At 34.9% G+C, this 18,163-nt stretch overlaps 1 protein-coding gene across 1 annotated transcript; it reads right to left on the bottom strand.

Moving 5' to 3' along the window:
- Positions 1 to 9,813: 9,813 nt before the first annotated feature.
- On the bottom strand, positions 9,814 to 15,691 carry LOC131946633 (phospholipase A2 group XV). The gene is made up of 6 exons (XM_059307569.1): positions 15,545 to 15,691; positions 12,899 to 13,055; positions 12,675 to 12,805; positions 12,268 to 12,366; positions 11,919 to 12,146; positions 9,814 to 11,714 (listed from the first exon to the last, which is right to left on the bottom strand). The coding sequence occupies exons 1-6, from the start codon at positions 15,639 to 15,641 to the stop codon at positions 11,194 to 11,196; spliced, it is 1,233 nt and encodes a 410-aa protein (XP_059163552.1). The 5' UTR covers positions 15,642 to 15,691; the 3' UTR covers positions 9,814 to 11,193.
- Between the last annotated feature and the right edge of the window lie 2,472 nt (positions 15,692 to 18,163).

Genomic DNA, 18,163 nt, shown 5'->3' with positions numbered 1-18,163 from the left:
TGTGTTGTGGTTGTGTTTTGTTTGTGTTGTGGTTGCGTTGTGGTTGTGTTGTGGTTGTGTTGTGGTTGTGTTTTGTTTGTGTTGTGGTTGCGATGTGGTTGCGATGTGGTTGTGTTGTGGTTGTTTTGTGGTTGTGTTGTGGTTGTGTCGTGGTTGTGTTGTGGTTGTGTTGTGGTTGTGTTGTGGTTGTGTTGCTGTTGTGTTGTGGTTGTGTTGTGGTTGTGTTTTGTTTGTGTTGTGGTTGCGTTGTGGTTGTGTTGTGGTTGCGATGTGGTTGTGTTGTGGTTGTGGTTGTGTTGTGTTTGTTTTTGTGCTGTGTTTTTGTTTTTGTTCGGTTCCAAAGTTGTACATTTAAAAAGATTTACCGTGGCGGAGCACGGGATGCAGCTAGTCTATAATATAATCGGGCTGAGCGTGTCCTTCCGTCCGTCATCGCTATAGATTTTGGGACTATAAAACTAAACTGCGCACCACGCTGTGCTTTTCAGTGCACCGCAGTGTCTTATTATAAGTAATAGAGTAGGGTTTGTTTATATAGCGGCATAGAGCTATTTTATAATTGCCACGGTTTTTACTCTTTCGCATAACGTCAAGAAAATATTAAATACACGCAAACTGCTAAAACGTATTAAAAAGATTAATGTCAAATATCATTTTAGTTTATATTCCTAGAAAAAATGGATACATTTCCATAAAAGTAGGTCGAAAAAGCTAATTAATTCCACTTTTTTTTTGTGGTAATTGTTTCAAGGGAGGTAATTTGAAAATATATTTAACTCAACAATAATTTAAGTTAATCTTTTTTTTTATTACTACCGCATTGATTCGTCTATGTTAAGGTTCATAATTAAAAGAGAAAAATGTTAAGATTATTTATATTATTTTCTAATTAGTCTATGATTTCTCAAAATCACTATTTTTTGTTTTTGTTTTTTGGTGCTAACAGATGGTGAAATTTTATAATTATAATATAGAGAATGGTGGAAAGACTCTCTCTGGGCGCGGACGCCTGGGAAAAGCGTGATTTTCGGTGGTAATTCTAATTACATTGCCAATGTGTTTTCTTAGAACCATAAAAGTAAACACCACTTGCCGTACATTCATTTGCATCGCATTGTTTTATTGTAAGTTATGGAGTAGGATCTATTTATGTGACTTAAATTTTTAATGTTGGAAAGGGTCTCTTTGGGCGCGGACGCCTAAAAAGCGTGTTGTTTGGTGGTGATTCTAATGTTGTGGTTGTGTTGTTTTTTTTTTTTGGTTGTGTTGTGGTTGTGTTGTGGTTGTATTGTGGTTGTTTTTTGGTTTGTGTTGTGGTTGTGTTGTGGCTGTGTTGTGGTTGTGTTTTTGTTGTGGTTGTGTTTTTGTTGTGGTTGTGTTGTAGTTGTGTTGTGTTGTGTTTGTGTTGTGGTTGTGTTGTGGTTGTGTTGTGGTTGTGTTGTGGTTGTGTTGTGTTGTGTTTGTGTTGTGGTTGTGTTGTGGTTGTGTTGTGGTTGTGTTGTGGTTGTGTTGTGTTTGTGGTTGTGTTTTTTGTGTTTGTGTTGTTTTTGTTTGTTTTGTTCTGTTCCAAAGTTGGTACATTTAAAAATGATTTACCGTGGCGGAGCACGGGATGCAGCTAGTCTATATATAGTGGTCTCTGGCCACTTCTCTCTCTCTCTTTGCACCATGGCGTCTGTACATAATAAAGACTGTTAACAACCAACGCGGCTTCTCGTCAGTCATTACAATCCACGTCATTTGGCGACGAAGGATAAACATCTACTAGAAAGAGCACCTACTTACGCAAAAAAGAGGTTTGCTAGAGCTTATTAGCTAATTATTTCTAGAATTATGGCGCTGTATGGCCAAATAAAAGAATTTGATGCGAATGATGAAATCATTCAAGATTACCTAGAGAGGTTAAGCTTTTACCTAGAAGCAAACGACGTGACGATAGAAGCCAAAAAGAGAGCTGTTTTGTTAACAGTCATAGGGCCTCAACAATTCAGGCTACTAAAGGACTTATGCGCACCAGCTAGTCCAGATACCAAGAGCTTTAACGAGCTGAGCAAATTGCTAACAGACCACCATGCGCCTACCCCATCAAAGTTTTTATGTCGAGCTAGATTTGACAGTAGGACTCGTCAACCAAACGAGTCAATATTAGAATATGTTGCTGCTTTACGTCATTTAAGTAGATTCTGTGAATTTGGAGAAACGCTGTCTGACAGACTATGTGAAAAGTTTGTGACAGGTGTAAACAGCCCTGATATTCAAAGAAAGTTGCTACTCGAGTCAGATCTAACATTAGAAAAAGCAATACAACTTGCAACTTCAATCCAGCAGTCATCAGATGCGGTGAAATCTCTTACGCCTTCAGGGATCCATGCAGTAAACAGCAGGTTAGTCAATAAACATCAACCCCATCAGAGCATTCCAACTTATGCTAAACAGCCTGCTCGTTCAAATCCTAGATCTAAATCTAGTAATAATTATCAAAAATGTCATCGATGCAAAGGTCCCCATGCATCTCATCGGTGCAAGTTCAAGTCTGCAACTTGTTATAAGTGCGGTAAGCAAGGTCACATTGCCAAGGCCTGCTTTGCAAAGTCTTCGTCTGTTGCTAAATCTAGCCAGTCAAGACAGTACCGCAACCAAAAGCAGCACTATGTTAACTCTCACCAAGACTACCTAACCCAACCAATGAACCACTCTACCTGTGAAAATGCTCAAATTGATTTGCAGCCGGATTTCAACCTGTTCTCTGTTAAATCAATAAGTCATGCTCCCATCAATGTACAAGTTAATATCAACGGTAAGAGCATCAGCTTCCAACTTGACACTGGAGCATCTCTAACAGTCATAACAAAGAAAGATTTTGACGCTGTCACTGGAGGATCAGTGCCTCTACAGCCATGTCACAAGTGCCTAACAACATACACTGGTGACAATGTTCCGGTAATAGGAGAGTGTATGGTTCATGTAAGTTATAATGGTCAAAGTGTTAAGCTTCCTCTTCTTGTGGTTGAAGGAAATGGACCGCCATTACTAGGTAGGAACTGGTTAAGTGATCTTAAGTTAAATTGGGAGAGTATTTGTTCATTGAAGAATGTAAAAGAATCTAGTCTTACTTCACTAGATAAAGTAATATCTGAAAATAAATGTGTTTTTGGTAATCATGGTTTACTAAATGATAGAACAGTGAAGTTAAGCATTAAAGATACAAATCCAAGATACTGCAAAGCTAGAGTTCCACCTTATGCAATGAGGAATAAAATTGAAAATGAGCTAAGTAGATTGGAATCTAATGGCATTATAAAGAAGGTAGACTATTCCGATTGGGCAACGCCCATTGTGCCAGTGTTAAAGAAGGATGGTTCTATAAGAATTTGTGGAGACTATAAAACTACACTGAATAAGCAAATAGAGCTAAATAGGTACCCTATTCCTAACATTGAGGAAATTTCTTTGAATTTGGCAGGAGGAGACAAATTCACTGAATTAGACTTTAGTCATGCTTACACTCAACTAGAACTGCATCCAGATTCAAAAGTCTATACGACAATAAACACACATAAAGGACTCTACCAATATGAAAGACTATGTTTTGGCATATCATCTAGTCCTGGAATTTTCCAAGCTGTCATGGACAGTATTTTTAAGGATATTCCAAATGTTTGTGTGTACTTTGACAATGTGTACATAACTGGTAAGAATGACACTGAACATCTTAAAACACTTGATAAAGTATTGAAAATTGTTGGCGAAAAAGGTTTAAAGATAAACAAAGATAAATGTCAATTCATGTTGACAGAAATTAGTTTTCTTGGTTATATATTGAGCAAACAAGGCATCAGACCTCAACCTGAGAAAACAAAAGCCATTAAAGAAGCACCCAAACCTGAAAATACCCAACAACTAAGAGCTTGTTTGGGCTTAATAAATTACTATGCAAAGTTCATAGGAAATCTGTCTGGTAAACTATCACCACTGTACAAGCTGCTACAGAAAAATGCAACTTGGCACTGGGGTAAACAACAAGAAGCTGCTTTTAATACAGCAAAAGAGGCTTTGTCTTCTGACACCTTACTAACTCACTATGACCCAGGGAAAAGACTTGTATTGACATGTGATGCTTCACCAGATGGTGTAGGAGCAGTCTTGTCCCACATGAATGAGAAGGGTGACAGACCCATTGCTTTTGCCAGTAGATCTTTGAACCAGGCTGAGAAAAATTATTCTCAGTTAGATAGGGAAGGCTTAGGCATCATTTTTGGTGTTAAGAAATTTCATAAGTTTCTGTTTGGTAGGAAGTTCACCATCTTTACAGATCATAAACCATTGCTAGGTTTATTTGGAGAAAACAAAACCCTACCTGAGCATGCCTCACCAAGAATTCAAAGATGGGCTATCACACTAACTGCATACAATTATGAATTGAAATACAAACCTGGATCTGAGAATAGTGCAGATAGTCTTAGCAGATTACCTTTAAAAAAAACCAAAGCCTGAGCTATGTACCAGAAGATGTATTTGTTCTCTTCACTATCATGGATAACTCCAATATAAATGTGAATGATATTAAAAGAGAAACACAAAAAGATGAGTGCTTAATAAAAGTATATGAGTACTGTAAGAATGGTTGGCCTGAAGAGTCTGTGAATGATGACTTAAAGCCATATAAAATAAGAAATAAAAACCTTTGTGAAGATAATATAAAAGATGGAGAAGATGCAGTCCATTATCAGTCAGAGTTGCCTAAACAAAGTATTTGTAACTTAATAAATGATTATGGTGATATGGCAATTTCAAATGTTTTAAAGAGAATACATTAGTAAGAAGGAATGTGATCATCAAACAACTTTGCTAACATCATTAGCACTTACAGAAACTAAAAGGGTAACATCAAAAGAAGAAAAAAAGATTTTTGCCATTGAATACACCCACTTCAAATACTGGATCACAGTTGCAAAGTGATATGGTCCAGGATAGTACTTTTAAACAGTATTTTTGGTTACCAGGAAAGCACTATCAGATTACCTGAGAAAATTGATCAATCAAAGAAATCTATGTCAATTAAGGATCTGAATAATAGCATAATACTTTCAGATGCCAATTCAAAAATAGTTCCATTAAATCATGACAAACATTCATTGAAAGAGAATTTGGTGTTAATGAGAATGTGTATCTAAGAAATTATGGGAGAAAGGAAAAATGGATACCAGGTCAAATTGTTCAATGTACAGGACCTGTGTCTTATAAAGTTAAAAATAACTTGTGCAGATAATAAGTGTGAATCTATCAATCCCACCAAATCTGAACAGTTCACACCAACTCAGTTTGTTCCACAACCAAGTTCTGTTGATATGAGTGAACCAAGTTGTCTGGAGTCAGAAAATGTAAATTCTGGAGTTAATGATTTAAATCCTAGACCTCCTGAGATAGAGAATCCAGATGGTCAGAATCTTGAGTCACCAAATCAAAAGCCACTGAGAAGGTCAAGCAGGACAATCAAAGTCCCAAATAAGTTAGACCTATGATTCTAAGGGTCAAAAGGACTTTGACATCATTGTTTTGTATCTTGATTATGTTGTAGCATATTGTGCATTGTTTGCAAGGATGTAATCTACCATAGTGTTCATGTTACAATATAATTGGTGATTTTAGGATACTATCAATTGTTCTATTGAGAGATGTGTTATTGTGTTCTAAGGGTAAAGGGATGTAATAGATTGAAATAATTGTGAGGTCAAGGGAACTCACTCTCTGTATTAGTATTATATTTATATTGTTATCTTGAGTGATGTCCCTTACATGTTGTTATCTATATATAGTGGTCTCTGGCCACTTCTCTCTCTCTCTTTGCACCATGGCGTCTGTACATAATAAAGACTGTTAACAACCAACGCGGCTTCTCGTCAGTCATTACAATCCACCTCAATGATGTTGCCTGAAAACACCAGCGTTGAAAAGAGGTGATTGAACAATGCAGTTATTTAATTTATTAATTAGCCTATGTTTTATAATAAAATATTAATATAACGCAAAATAAATAAATAAGTTAAATAAGTAAATAAAAAAAAACCGCACAATGCAACTCGATGACTACATGTAGATCTATAGTCTCATTATCTTTTCCCGTTCGTGCCCAGACACAAGGGGCAGAGGAAAGGGTTCATCTGTTTTAACATCCACGGACGGTAATCAACAGGGGCGGAACTACTATGCCGGCAGACCCCCGCAATGGGGGGGGGGGGGGTGCAGGCCTTTTAGGGGACCAAGTAGGACCCCAAAATAAAAAGAATTTTTTTCATAAATAATGTTTTACGTGCAACTTGAGAGTGGTTTTGTAAAAAAAAAAAAAAACAGGTCTACTATAGCAGCGATTGTTCAGCAGTAACTCACACACATTGTTGCCTAGAAAAATGTTTTAAAATGAGCTGGAGACTAGTGTGAAAGATAAGCAAACGTTCACACTACTTTTATGACATATCGCCCCTTTTAATAGTTTTGTAATAAGTAAATTAAAAAGCAATAATTGCATCTCTTAATTATTATTCAAATAATAAATACTAAAGAATGGCATAGTTATAAAAAGGAACGCATTCAAAATTAATAATATAAATACAAAAGATCTTAAAAATAAACAGAACGCAAAAAACCATAAAACAAATCAACCTACGTATTTATGATTTTTTAAACGGCTCTCTCAATTGGTTTTAATAATTCTGAAATTACATAGCAGTATGAGTATTACAGAGAACCTTATCCCACTGTCGTTTTTCAGGCTCCAAATGTATTATATATATTATTTTTTTTCTGGTTTGTTGTCTCAGGGAAGTTATACTTTGAAATGAAATCTATATATGTAATTCTCTTCTTGGAGACCCTAGAAAACAAGCTGTAAGCGCGCTCCCTACAACTAAGAGGAGTTTACTTTCACGGGGGGGGGGGGGGGGGGGGTAGGGGTTGGGGAAAGGAGGGGGTTATCGTCCTTAACGAGCTACTGATAGTGTTTGAAAGCAAATATTTTCAGTGGCAGCGTTGGTATTGTCGAATTAACAAATTATGAAAAGTAGAGTAATAAAACAACTAAATAGCGGCGTATCATAAGCTGCGGGTCGGCTCGTATCTATATCTATATATATAATTCTCCTCTTCGAGCCGTTAGAAAACAAGCTGCAAACGCTCTCCCTACCTCCCCACCCCTACATGGTTTTAGTGAGCTGTGTTCACTCTAAATGTTTACAAGCAGAGCCAACGATTTTAAACGTAGGGGGGGGGGGGGGGGGGGGGGAAGGAAGGGGGGTTATGGTCCTTAACGAGCTACTTATAGTGTTTTAAAGAAATATTTTCAGTGTCAGCGTTGGTGCTGTCGAATTCACAAATTATGAATTATTGAAAATTAGAAACAACTAAATAGCGGCGTATGTTATGCCGCGGGCCGGCTCGTATTATTTATTTTCACAACAAAACACAACGATGGATATTTACTATTAGTGAGACTAATGATATTGCCTTCAAAGACCAGCGTTGAAAAGAGGTGTTAAAACTACGCAGTTATTTAATTTATTTATTAGCCTATGTTTTTAAATAAAATAACGAAAAAAAAAAAAAAAAAAAAAAAAAAAAAAAAAACAACAACAACAAAAAAAAAAAACAGCTGCGCTCAATGCAAAACGATGACTACATTTATATATAATCTCATTATCTTATCTCGTTCGTTCGTACCCAGAGTTTCTTCCAGGCATCTTACCGCCCCCCCTCGAACGAAATGAAATTTATATAATTTATATAGAAAATATATACTTTTAACAGTGTGCGCCCCCCCCCCCCCCGAAGAAAGTTTACCGCCCCCCCCCCCCCGAAGATTTCAAGTGCCCCCCGGAGAAAAAAGTCTGGAAGAAACACTGTCGTAATCGTACCCAAGACACATAGGGCAAGGGAAGTAGGAAGTAGAGGTGTCGTCCATAAATGACGTCACACTCGTAGAAGGGAAGGTGTCCGTAATCCTATGACGGTGTGTGATAGGGGTGGGGGGGGGGGGGGTTCAGATAGTGTGACTTCAAACTTTTGCATTATTAAAAAAAATGCTAGAAAACTAATTTTAGCCATTATTTCGCGTTTTAGAAAACTGTTTTATTAAATTGTAATAGACATCGATTAAAACAGCCTATGTCGACAGTTCAGATAAGATTTGGGAAAAATATCGCTGTTTTAAGAAAAAATTAACTGCAATTTTGAAGGGGGTCGCATAGGCTAAGGTGTGACGTCATTTTAGGGGGTTCTGGCTTTTTGTGGCGATGTGTGGTGGAGGGGCCAAGGGGGTTGGAGGTAAAAATCGTCCAAAAAAGCGTGATGTCAATTATGGATGACCCCAGGGTTCATCTGTTTTAACACGGTAATCATGGGGAGGGGGACAACAAGGCCAGCCGCCTTGGTTTCCTTAATATGAGTCAGGTGCCCATTAGAGTAGGGTAGACACGTTTTATACCAATTAACGTCATTACGATCTTTCTTCGTGCTTTAACTTTAACATTCTTTATAATAACATATTAAATTTTGATTGCAGACAAATCTATTTGTAAATCTAATTGTAATAAGCTAAAATATATGTTAAATTTGAATTGTAATCATTGCTCAAATAGCAAATAAAGTAGGCTATACAATTACATGTGTACACAGATGTGTATTTAATGATTTCCATTGCTGTTGTTTATCTTAAATTTAAAAAAAAAATTACATTATGTGTAAAAACATTACAACTTAGGTTTTATTGTGTTATTTTTATTGTATTTTTTTTCTTGTTGTGAGTTTTTTTAAATGTGCTTTGTATTTTGTATTGAGTTGTACGCCTATATTTGCTTACATTTAGTTCTTTTCTGTTATTTAAATAGTAAGCTTACTTGTTAAAATTATAACAGTGGTGAAACACTGATATATAATACAGCCAGTTAGCAGTATATAGGCTATTAGGCATATGCATATATATATATATATATATGAGAGGGGAAGTTCAAAGGTATTATTGTTCATTCCATCCCTGCATACTTGTTGGGACGAGAAGGTTTATAAAACCTGAGCAAACCAAATTAAACAAGGTTAAATAAACAGATAAATGAGGGAAAGAAGAAATAAGATAAAAATATCGACGAATTTTTAGTTTATTGGAATTTCAATTTTCTTTTACAAATTCTTGACAATGTGTTACAAGAACTGACAATAAACACTAAAGAATTGTTTTTAGTTTGTGACTGAACTATCTAAGCTTCATATCATACAAACCATGAATAAGGAACTAACCTTAATGAATTTAATGCAGAAAATGAGAAATTATGTAAAAAAACACTTTTATAAATTAAAAAGTTATATGCGAGACTCACTTGTTACTATTTAAAAACATCCCTATAAACAATTAAATAAAATATTGGCTTTCTCAGTCTTGTTCAAAGCTTACATTGAGTGTAAACAGATGAAGCTGTGGTCCAGATTATTTCCCCTCCCCAAACAGTCTACAACAAATAATGAACCTCATCCTAACTCGCTTACATATTTTAGACTGACCCATGTGCAGTTTCCATACAGGCATACCCCTCTCCTGCCAATTTAGTTTTTGTCTGTTAAACTTTCTTGATTGTATAGACATGGAGGTGAAAATGTAAATCTGTAAACCTAGTAAGTACACTTTTTTTTCTGAGTGTCATATAATAAAACTAAGTTTTTCTCTCCACTTTTGAGATGTATTACTTGTTTCATTTCTTAACTTATTAAGCATCCATAGCCACAACACAAACAGTCAATCTAAAAAAGATGACATAATACAAACAAGTGAAATATCTCACTTGGATCAATTACATTTATTACATTCAATACATCTATCATACATACTGTTTAAGAAAGAACAGCACCAGTTGTATGGCAAAGTGCAAGTTGAACGTGATTGTGATAGTGTAAAAAATAATCTTTCATCTCCCAATATAATATCAAAAACAAAAATGCTTAAGATACAAAGCAAATGCATGCAAAGTGGGCAGAAAAGCAAGAAAAAAACACATACATCTAGATCTATGTATTAAAAATCACTGAATAAAACTGGACAGGCTGCAATAAATGTGCTCTAGTTAATCTAGACCGCAACAAATCAAGTAGAAATACTTAGAGACAAAACTGTTTAAATTTTTACAATCTCATTATTAATCCCAACACTTGTCCATCCTGCCATGGAACTACATGTAGTAGAGAATCAATACATAAACAAAATCAAATTTAATATCTGCACTTCAAAATTAATTTAAAACAATATATAGTGGTTATTATCATATAAAATAATAAGGGCAAATGTAAACAAGATGCGTATTTATTGAGGATGTCTTTTAAAACATATTGACGATTTGATGAACATTCAAGAAACACTACCAACTGGGATAAATGCTCAATTAAAATCAAAATTATGTACACAGTAGACCAATAAAATTATACAAAAAAACAAACAACAACCACCACAAACACCATTTCATCATGACTTATTTTTTCATTCAATGGGAGCATTGATTTTAGGAATAAAATAGGGTTGTGTTGCAAATAGTTTACGAAACAAAATTGCATCGTATGATCATAAATTATGAATAAATTGATATATAAATAAAACAGACATTAATCCAATCCATTTCACAAACTTCATGTTGGTTTTTAAAGCCCAGTAACTTTTTCCTTGGAATAAAAAGTGAGGAATAAAAATCTATAAAAAGCAAGATCATATTCAATAATTAAAACTTAGTAAAACAATATTAATGAGAACATTGTCAGTTCTAAAGTTGAAATAGCAATAGTTCCTAATAGCGGTGAGGGAGAAATTACATTAAAAAAATAGTTTTGGTTTAAATACCTAAACCTCAAGCAGTGAGTCAAATGCTTATAAAATAATGTGATGGAAATAACATATGTAGTAGAATTCTTCAAAAAGCTGATTTTTAACCTATAAATTAGTAAAATCTTTTACTCAGTTAAACTTTTCCAAAACAAAAGTCAAAAGTTTAAATAACTTAATACTATTTAATAAATATGAAATGAAGAAACTAACTTCCTTTTGGTCCTGGAAAAATAGTCAGAACCAAATCCTTAAGCATCTAGTTTTAAACAGAGTCTAACACAATAACTCTGTACCAAAGATAAATGTAAATGTCGGGTGACTGAATGACTTGTGATGTTTCATCATCTCTTTCCTGTCACTACATCCATTATGTACTTTCTCACAGCCTCGTCTTGCAGTATTGCCATATGTTCGGCCTTGTCTATCACCTGGTGATACACTGGCTCTTTCTGATTCCCCTGCCAGCTCAAACACCCTAAGAGACTTCGCAGGTTCACAGTACCATCCCCGTCCCCTGGTTTAACTTTGGGATACACATCCGGAAACTCTCCTTCCCCAAAGATAAGCATGTCAGGGGTTTCGACACCGGAGCCATGCAGGCAGTGAACCGTGACTTCTGGTGGGGTCAGGTCACCGATCAGATTCTCTGTATCTTTCCTCATTTCATATCCATCAGTGAAGTTGAGGTCGGCGAAGAACTCCTTGTAATCAACAACAGTGTAGTTCTTCTTGGGTGTCATCACCAGGACTTCAGATGGTTTCCAAAACTTCTCACTGGGCATGAGAAAAGCTGTGCTGGGCATGGATCTCTGCTCTGGTCGAACATGTGAAGGGGATACAATGATGACACCCAAACTGTCACCTGAAAAATTTCATTTGTAATTTAATTAAGGACTGTAACAAATGGTTTCAGAATGAGGAAAAAACATTGAATTAAATAGGTTAAAATAAAACCATTCAAACTTAGCTGTAAAAAAGTGTACTAACAATAAATAACACACTAAGATTAGATATATTCTAAACTCTAAGAGAAACGACTATAAAAAATAGGAAAATATTTTTTTACCAGAGGACATTAGCCTTAATGGTTTGACTGCTCCGCCCCATACACCAGCAAGTGAAACTAAGGATTGAATGTACTGATCTTTCCATGCTTTGGGTTGATGGTTCAGAAAATACAAGCTTACAGGATTACCCATGCTATGGGCAACTATAACAACCTTAGAATTATTGTTCTTTTTGTAGGTATCTTCCACCAAATTTTTCATATCATTGTAGTAATCATCCAACTCATCTGAAAATAATAAGTTAAAGCATGTTTAATTCAAGGCAAGCAGCTAGCCTAGAAGCCAAAAAACTGAAATATTACAATGAAAAATGAATTAAAAACAAAAAAAAAATATAAAGGGACTTACTTGGTGCTTTACGAAAATCAAATGGAGCCCCTCTTACTGATACGCCACGTATGTAGCCAATTGACACTAAGTCATTGACAATAGGGTAAAAGTAGGATACTGTCAATTAGAAAGTGCAATAATGTAACAACAATGAGTACAGAATAAATCATTACAAACAGAAAAACTAGTAGAAAAACCTGCAGCTTTTATAAATTAAAATTTTAAAATTTTTACTTATAACTAAATTTTAACTTATTTGTTTTTAAGTAGCCCTATAACAGACTATGTTGAAATAATAATAATTAAAAAAAACAAGTAATAATTTATTGTATTATCTAACACTGAGGGAATTTACTTTTATCAGCCTTAATACTTCAGCATGCCAACATAAAAACTAATTAAAATTTAGAAAATTAAAGACTCACAGAATGGAAAATAGTGTGACGTTTTACTTGGATCTAGCCACTCTACTGGTGTGGTGTTGCCAAAATCTACTGTACGAATATCAACCCCTGGACTATTAGATGTTTTTCTTGTCTTTGCATCATATACCAATCTGAAAATTAAAGATTTAAATTAGATTTATAAGCTATAAAGCCTTTTGTTAAGTAGGTATATTAAAAGTCTCCTACAACATTAAATGGCTTACCTCATGTTGTCCACAAAGCAATCAATTACAGTAGGCACTAACTCTTCAAGATTTATCCAAATAGATTCATAACCCACAGTCTGTTTGGTACACCAGTAGTGAGGTACAGATGTTTTGTTTAGTTTAGCTACCAACTGTGATCCTCCATCTCCAGGGACTAAAATATGTTTATTAAAAATAGAGTTCAAAACAGCAAAAATGATTAAATGAGCTGTTCTGTCACTGTCTGAGGACTGAATGTAGCCATTGAAATATTTGAATTTAAAAAAATTTGACTGTAGTGTCAGTGTATGCTGAATACTAATATAAAATTCTAAATAGTCCAGCATTAACAAAGATACATGGAAGGAGTAAAACTAGGAAAAATACCATCAGTTCTAGTAGGATAAATAAATAAAATTCCTTTAATAATAATATTCCTTTAATACTAATTAGGCCTAGGTGTATGATAATAAATGATTATTCCTAATTCATTAATCTATTCTATAGAATATAGAAGGATAGTAAGTAGGGATTTTGGTAAAAAAACACTAATCATCATATAAAAAAAATAAAAATTACATATTCTTGTAGAGCTCAACTAAATGAAAACAAAACAAAAAAGATTTTCTGTCTAGCTCAAATAGTTTTTTTTTAACGAATTTTTTTGTGAGGGGTGGAATCCCCTTGCTTTTGCATTGACCAATTGTGACAAGTCATGGTATACCTGAATAAACTGAGCATAGTTATTTTACTTGCAGTTGTATTTTGTTCATATTTGCAGAGTTTAACTATAATGATATATAGAACTTGTAAATGCTGTTGAAATGAATAAAAATAATACAGAACTTATATTTTTGTGTTGGCTTCCTCCCATAACCCCAAAAAACTGTGTGCTGCGCAAATATGAAAATGTTTCTAAAGCCATATTTTATATAAATACAGCAAATGAAAGAACTACAAAGTTAGAAATCTAAAGTAATGACTTGAACACTGTTATGTGCATATAATTGCCTCATTATTTTGGGCAGGTGAAGTAGAGTCCATCTTTAAGCCATTTTGTTATAAAACTGCTGCGCAAATATGAAAATGTTTCTAAAGCAATATTTTATATAAATACAGTGAATGAAAGAACTCCATAGTCAGAAATCTAAAGTAAATGACTTGAACACTGTAATGTGTCTATAACTGCCTAGTTATTTTGGGCAGGTGAAGTAGAGTCCATATAAAAGCCATTTCGTAATAAGTGAAATGAAGCTATCAGATCAATGTTTTTATGTGTGACTTGTGTATGGATTCTGATTTTCAGCATATAACTATATCTAAGGGTAAGTAGAACTTGAATACTTAAAATTACAGTTAGCACAATGCTAGTGTATAGCAACAGACAGGTAACCTAGATCTAGGTCTGACTCTTGTCAGTCTAGTCATCTAGTCTGACAAAATTGGATTTTAGGAAAAACATATTCTGCAAAACTAGAACTAGAACTGACAAAATTAAAGATGGGTATGTAAATATATTTTGAAAACAACAATTAGGAGATTTGTTTGCACATTCCATAAGAATGCTGTTGTTAGTTGATCAAAGTTAAAGGCCGGAAGATCGGGATGAAAAAAATATAACAATGGTGGCAACGCGACCTACATACGGTGACTACGTTCGGAGGAGTATAACTAATGTCGGAGTCAAAATATCCAAAAACAAATTTCATTTCCACATACTTAAGATATGTCTGATCAGTAATCTAGTCTCATCTAGAAGAATCTTTTAAAAAATCGTGATTCCAACGTATTTGAAACTAGCCTTCATACAGGGGGAAGACCAAAGCAGAGACAGCGTGCAATCAGATCGCTAAGCCATCAAAACAATGGGAAAACCATTCTACTTTTCATTTAACATTAGGAAATGACCTTTTAAACTTAATTAATTACCATAAATTAAAAACTTATTAGTATGCAAAACCAAATCTCGTGCGCCCGGTATCAGAAAGTAATGGGCGATTTCGGGTCATGTTTTTACCGCGATCTCGGCCGATACCGACAACCCTAATAGATCTAGTAAGTAATAATTTTTTTTAATAGGACTATCACTCAGTACATCAGTCAGTGGTACTGAGGTAGCCTATATTTTTGGCTAATACTTTAAATTACTCCTTAGCCTATCTAATTATCTCTATCTATACTATAGGCATATAAATTAGATAGCGCTTAGGCCTACTAGTTACAACAATAGTTTATTTATTTAGCCTAATAATTAAGTTACTGAGATTCAGTAGGTTGTTTGTACTCTGCTCTGTAGGCTTGCACAATAGGCCTAATTAAAATAATTTAGAAAATAAATCTAAAAATGTAGGGCTAGGGACTGCATGACTCTTAATTTAATAATTTATATAATTTAGAGATAGATCTAGAATTCTAGATCTTATGTGGGTCTAATTATTTTTATAGACCTAATTTAAAAAACCAATTAAGCCTAGTGTTAAGTAGGCCTACTACTAAGAGTAACTAAGTACTGTTCTGACTGTTCATTTATTTTCATTTCGCGTTTTAGGCTGACCAAGTTGACCGATTAAATTAATAAAAAATAATGGCAATGACATTTCATTACAATTTTAACGTGCCAACACACATTATTTCAAAAAGTTAGTACATATACGCAATCTTTACCTAATATAACAGGGTACTGAGGAGCACAATTCACATGAATGAAACATAACACAAAACTAAAAATGGAAATCTGTTCTTTAGTCGAAATCCACGACATTTTGTTTCTGGTTACTAACTAGGTTCGACAACTCTGACTCTATGCCTATCGCTAAATAGGCATGGCCAGATAAAAATAACATATTGTACGCAATGTCAATAAAGGCCAAACCAACAATGACAAAAAATAGGCAACATTTTTATTATTTAGTTACCAATAGGGTAAAGGAGGGCGTTAAGAGCCGTGTGGTATTAAGCCCCAATCAACACCCCACCCCCACAAAACCCCCAATAACACTGCTAATCTACTTCTGAGGTAACAACCACTGCTGTTCTTTGATAACAGAGAAGCAGAGGATTCATTTTATGTAATTTATGACCCACTTGGTCCAATAGGGAGAGGATGAGACAGGATTTAATCCCACTGCTCTTTCCCTAAAATTTCTCATCTCCATAAAACCATTTTGTGAACTTTTTTTCCAAATAGACATAACTTGGGAAACTTCACTTTGTAATAAACCAAATGAGTTTTTCAAGCCCATTCTTTGTTCCTGTATTAGAGCATTGGTTGTTGTACATTTTAACACTATTTTTATAGCTATGGCTAGAATAGTTTTATTTTGGTGAATTTTTTTTGCACAGTGATTATTGGTGCCAAAACAAAATGGCCGACATTAGTCCCATTTTACCATGCTATAAAGTTTTTATCATTATCAGAGTAAAACTTGACTGATCATTACCATAATGGTTTTATTTGTTAGATAATAACTAAATCAACATGAATACATTAATTTTGTTCACTAGCTTGCCTGTTTAGAAAAGTTATAACAGATACTGTTATGTGGCTCTTGAAACCCTATGTGCAAGTTTCTCATTTATTAGACCACTGAATATGACACTGGTATAGGAATAGTTAACACAAAATGTATTAATTGTTAAACAGACTTGTGTCTAAATGATAGAAATACTATTCTAACCTGCTAAAAAGTAAAAATTCAGTCATCTCATGTTAGCAAGGTAATTTTTAAAATGGTATGAGTACTTATTACCCCTAAGGGGCAATACAGTCGACTCAGCCCCCACCTGTTTCTAACCAACCATAAAACTTCTAATCTCTTTGTAGGTAACAGGAATAAATGTTCTTAGGTCTCAGCCAATCTGGGGTGGTATGTTATGTAATTTATGACCCTCATGGTCCAGCATGGAAGTAAACAGACACATTAATACCACTGCTCCCCCCTTACAATTTCTTACCCCCATGATACCCAGCCCCCACCAGTTTCTGGCCCACCATAAAACTTCATCTCTTTGTAGGTAACATGGATTACAGTTACAGATCTCAGACAATCTGGGGTGTCATGTTATGTAACATATGACCTTCATGGTCTAGCAGGGTGGAGACCAAAGAGGAATCAGTACCACTGCTCTCCCCTCACAATTTCTCACCTCCATGATCTAACCCACCATTAGACTTCATCTCTTTGTAGGTAACATGGACTTAGTTCTTAGATCTCAGCCAACCAGAGATAGCATCTCCTTATGTAATTTATGGCCCTCAGGGTCCAGCAAGGAGAAAAAAAGGGGAAACCAGTACCACTGCTCTCCCCTCACAATTTCTCACCCCCATGATACCCAGCCCCCACCTGTATCTAACCCACCATAAAACTTATCTCTTTGTAGGTAGCATGGACTTAGTTCTTAGATCTCAGCCAACCAGAGATAGCATCTCCTTATGTAATTTATGGCCCTCAGGGTCCAGCAAGGAGAACAAAGGGGAAACCAGTACCACTGCTCTCCCCTCAACATTTCTCACCTCCATGTCATGTTATGTAATGTATAGCACACATGGCTTATCAGGGGAAAGCATTAAGGCAGATTAGTTAGTACCAACCCTTTTTACATACAAGAATGTTAACTCTGGACAGCTACACACTAGTATACTAGCTACACACTAGGCATACTAATGTGCCTACTGTAAACTACTTGACTTTAGGCCCTATGTACACCTGTAATTGTATCAATTGTAGACTGGGCCCATTGGGGCCTAGTGATAGCTAGTATCAGTTAAAGTGTGTGTACACAGCATTAACTATTTTGGGGTTAGAAATTAATTATTTTTATTGAGGAGTTAGTGTAAACTAGGAGGTAATGCTTATTGCCCCAATTGCCCGGCTCCTTTCACCCCAAATGCTGATTTCAGGGGTATGACAATAAATGCTCAATTAAACCCATTTAAAGTATATTTAATAGACTTTGTTATTATTTTTATATTGTGTAAGATATGTTAGAATAATTTTGCCATATTTTCAATACTAAAAAATTCTTAGATTAGTAGAAATCTTTAAAAATGTACAGGTGCTAAAAAGTGTGGCTCTTAACGCCCTCCTTTACCCTACAGAACATAAATAATTGTGTAGACAATTTTATCATTTAATGTTAAAGGTATTTATCAGCCTGGTCCCATCATTAATTACTCATAATTAAAAATTCAACTGTTTAAAATAAAATATTAAACATTAAGTGGGGGAAAAATAAGAGACAAAGCCTGTTTATTTTCCATTTTAAAAGTTTATTACTTATTCC

Source organism: Physella acuta, unplaced genomic scaffold, assembly GCF_028476545.2.
Source record: "Physella acuta isolate Inbredline_101_S28 unplaced genomic scaffold, ASM2847654v3 ptg000566l, whole genome shotgun sequence".
NCBI classification, from domain to species: domain Eukaryota; kingdom Metazoa; phylum Mollusca; class Gastropoda; family Physidae; genus Physella; species Physella acuta.
This window is presented reverse-complemented; position numbering and strand designations above follow the sequence as displayed.

What these genes read in the sequence shown, in the direction of transcription:
- LOC131946633 (XM_059307569.1), bottom strand. Translation starts at nt 15,641, where the DNA reads ATGTCGTGGATTTCGACTAAAGAACAGATTTCCATTTTTAGTTTTGTG. An exon ending in TCAGTACCCTGTTATATTAG is followed by an intron (nt 13,056 to 15,544) that starts GTAAAGATTGCG and finishes AACATATTTTAG; the next exon opens with TCCCTGGAGATGGAGGATCA. An exon ending in ATTAAGGCTAATGTCCTCTG is followed by an intron (nt 11,715 to 11,918) that starts GTAAAAAAATAT and finishes GAAATTTTTCAG; the next exon opens with GTGACAGTTTGGGTGTCATC.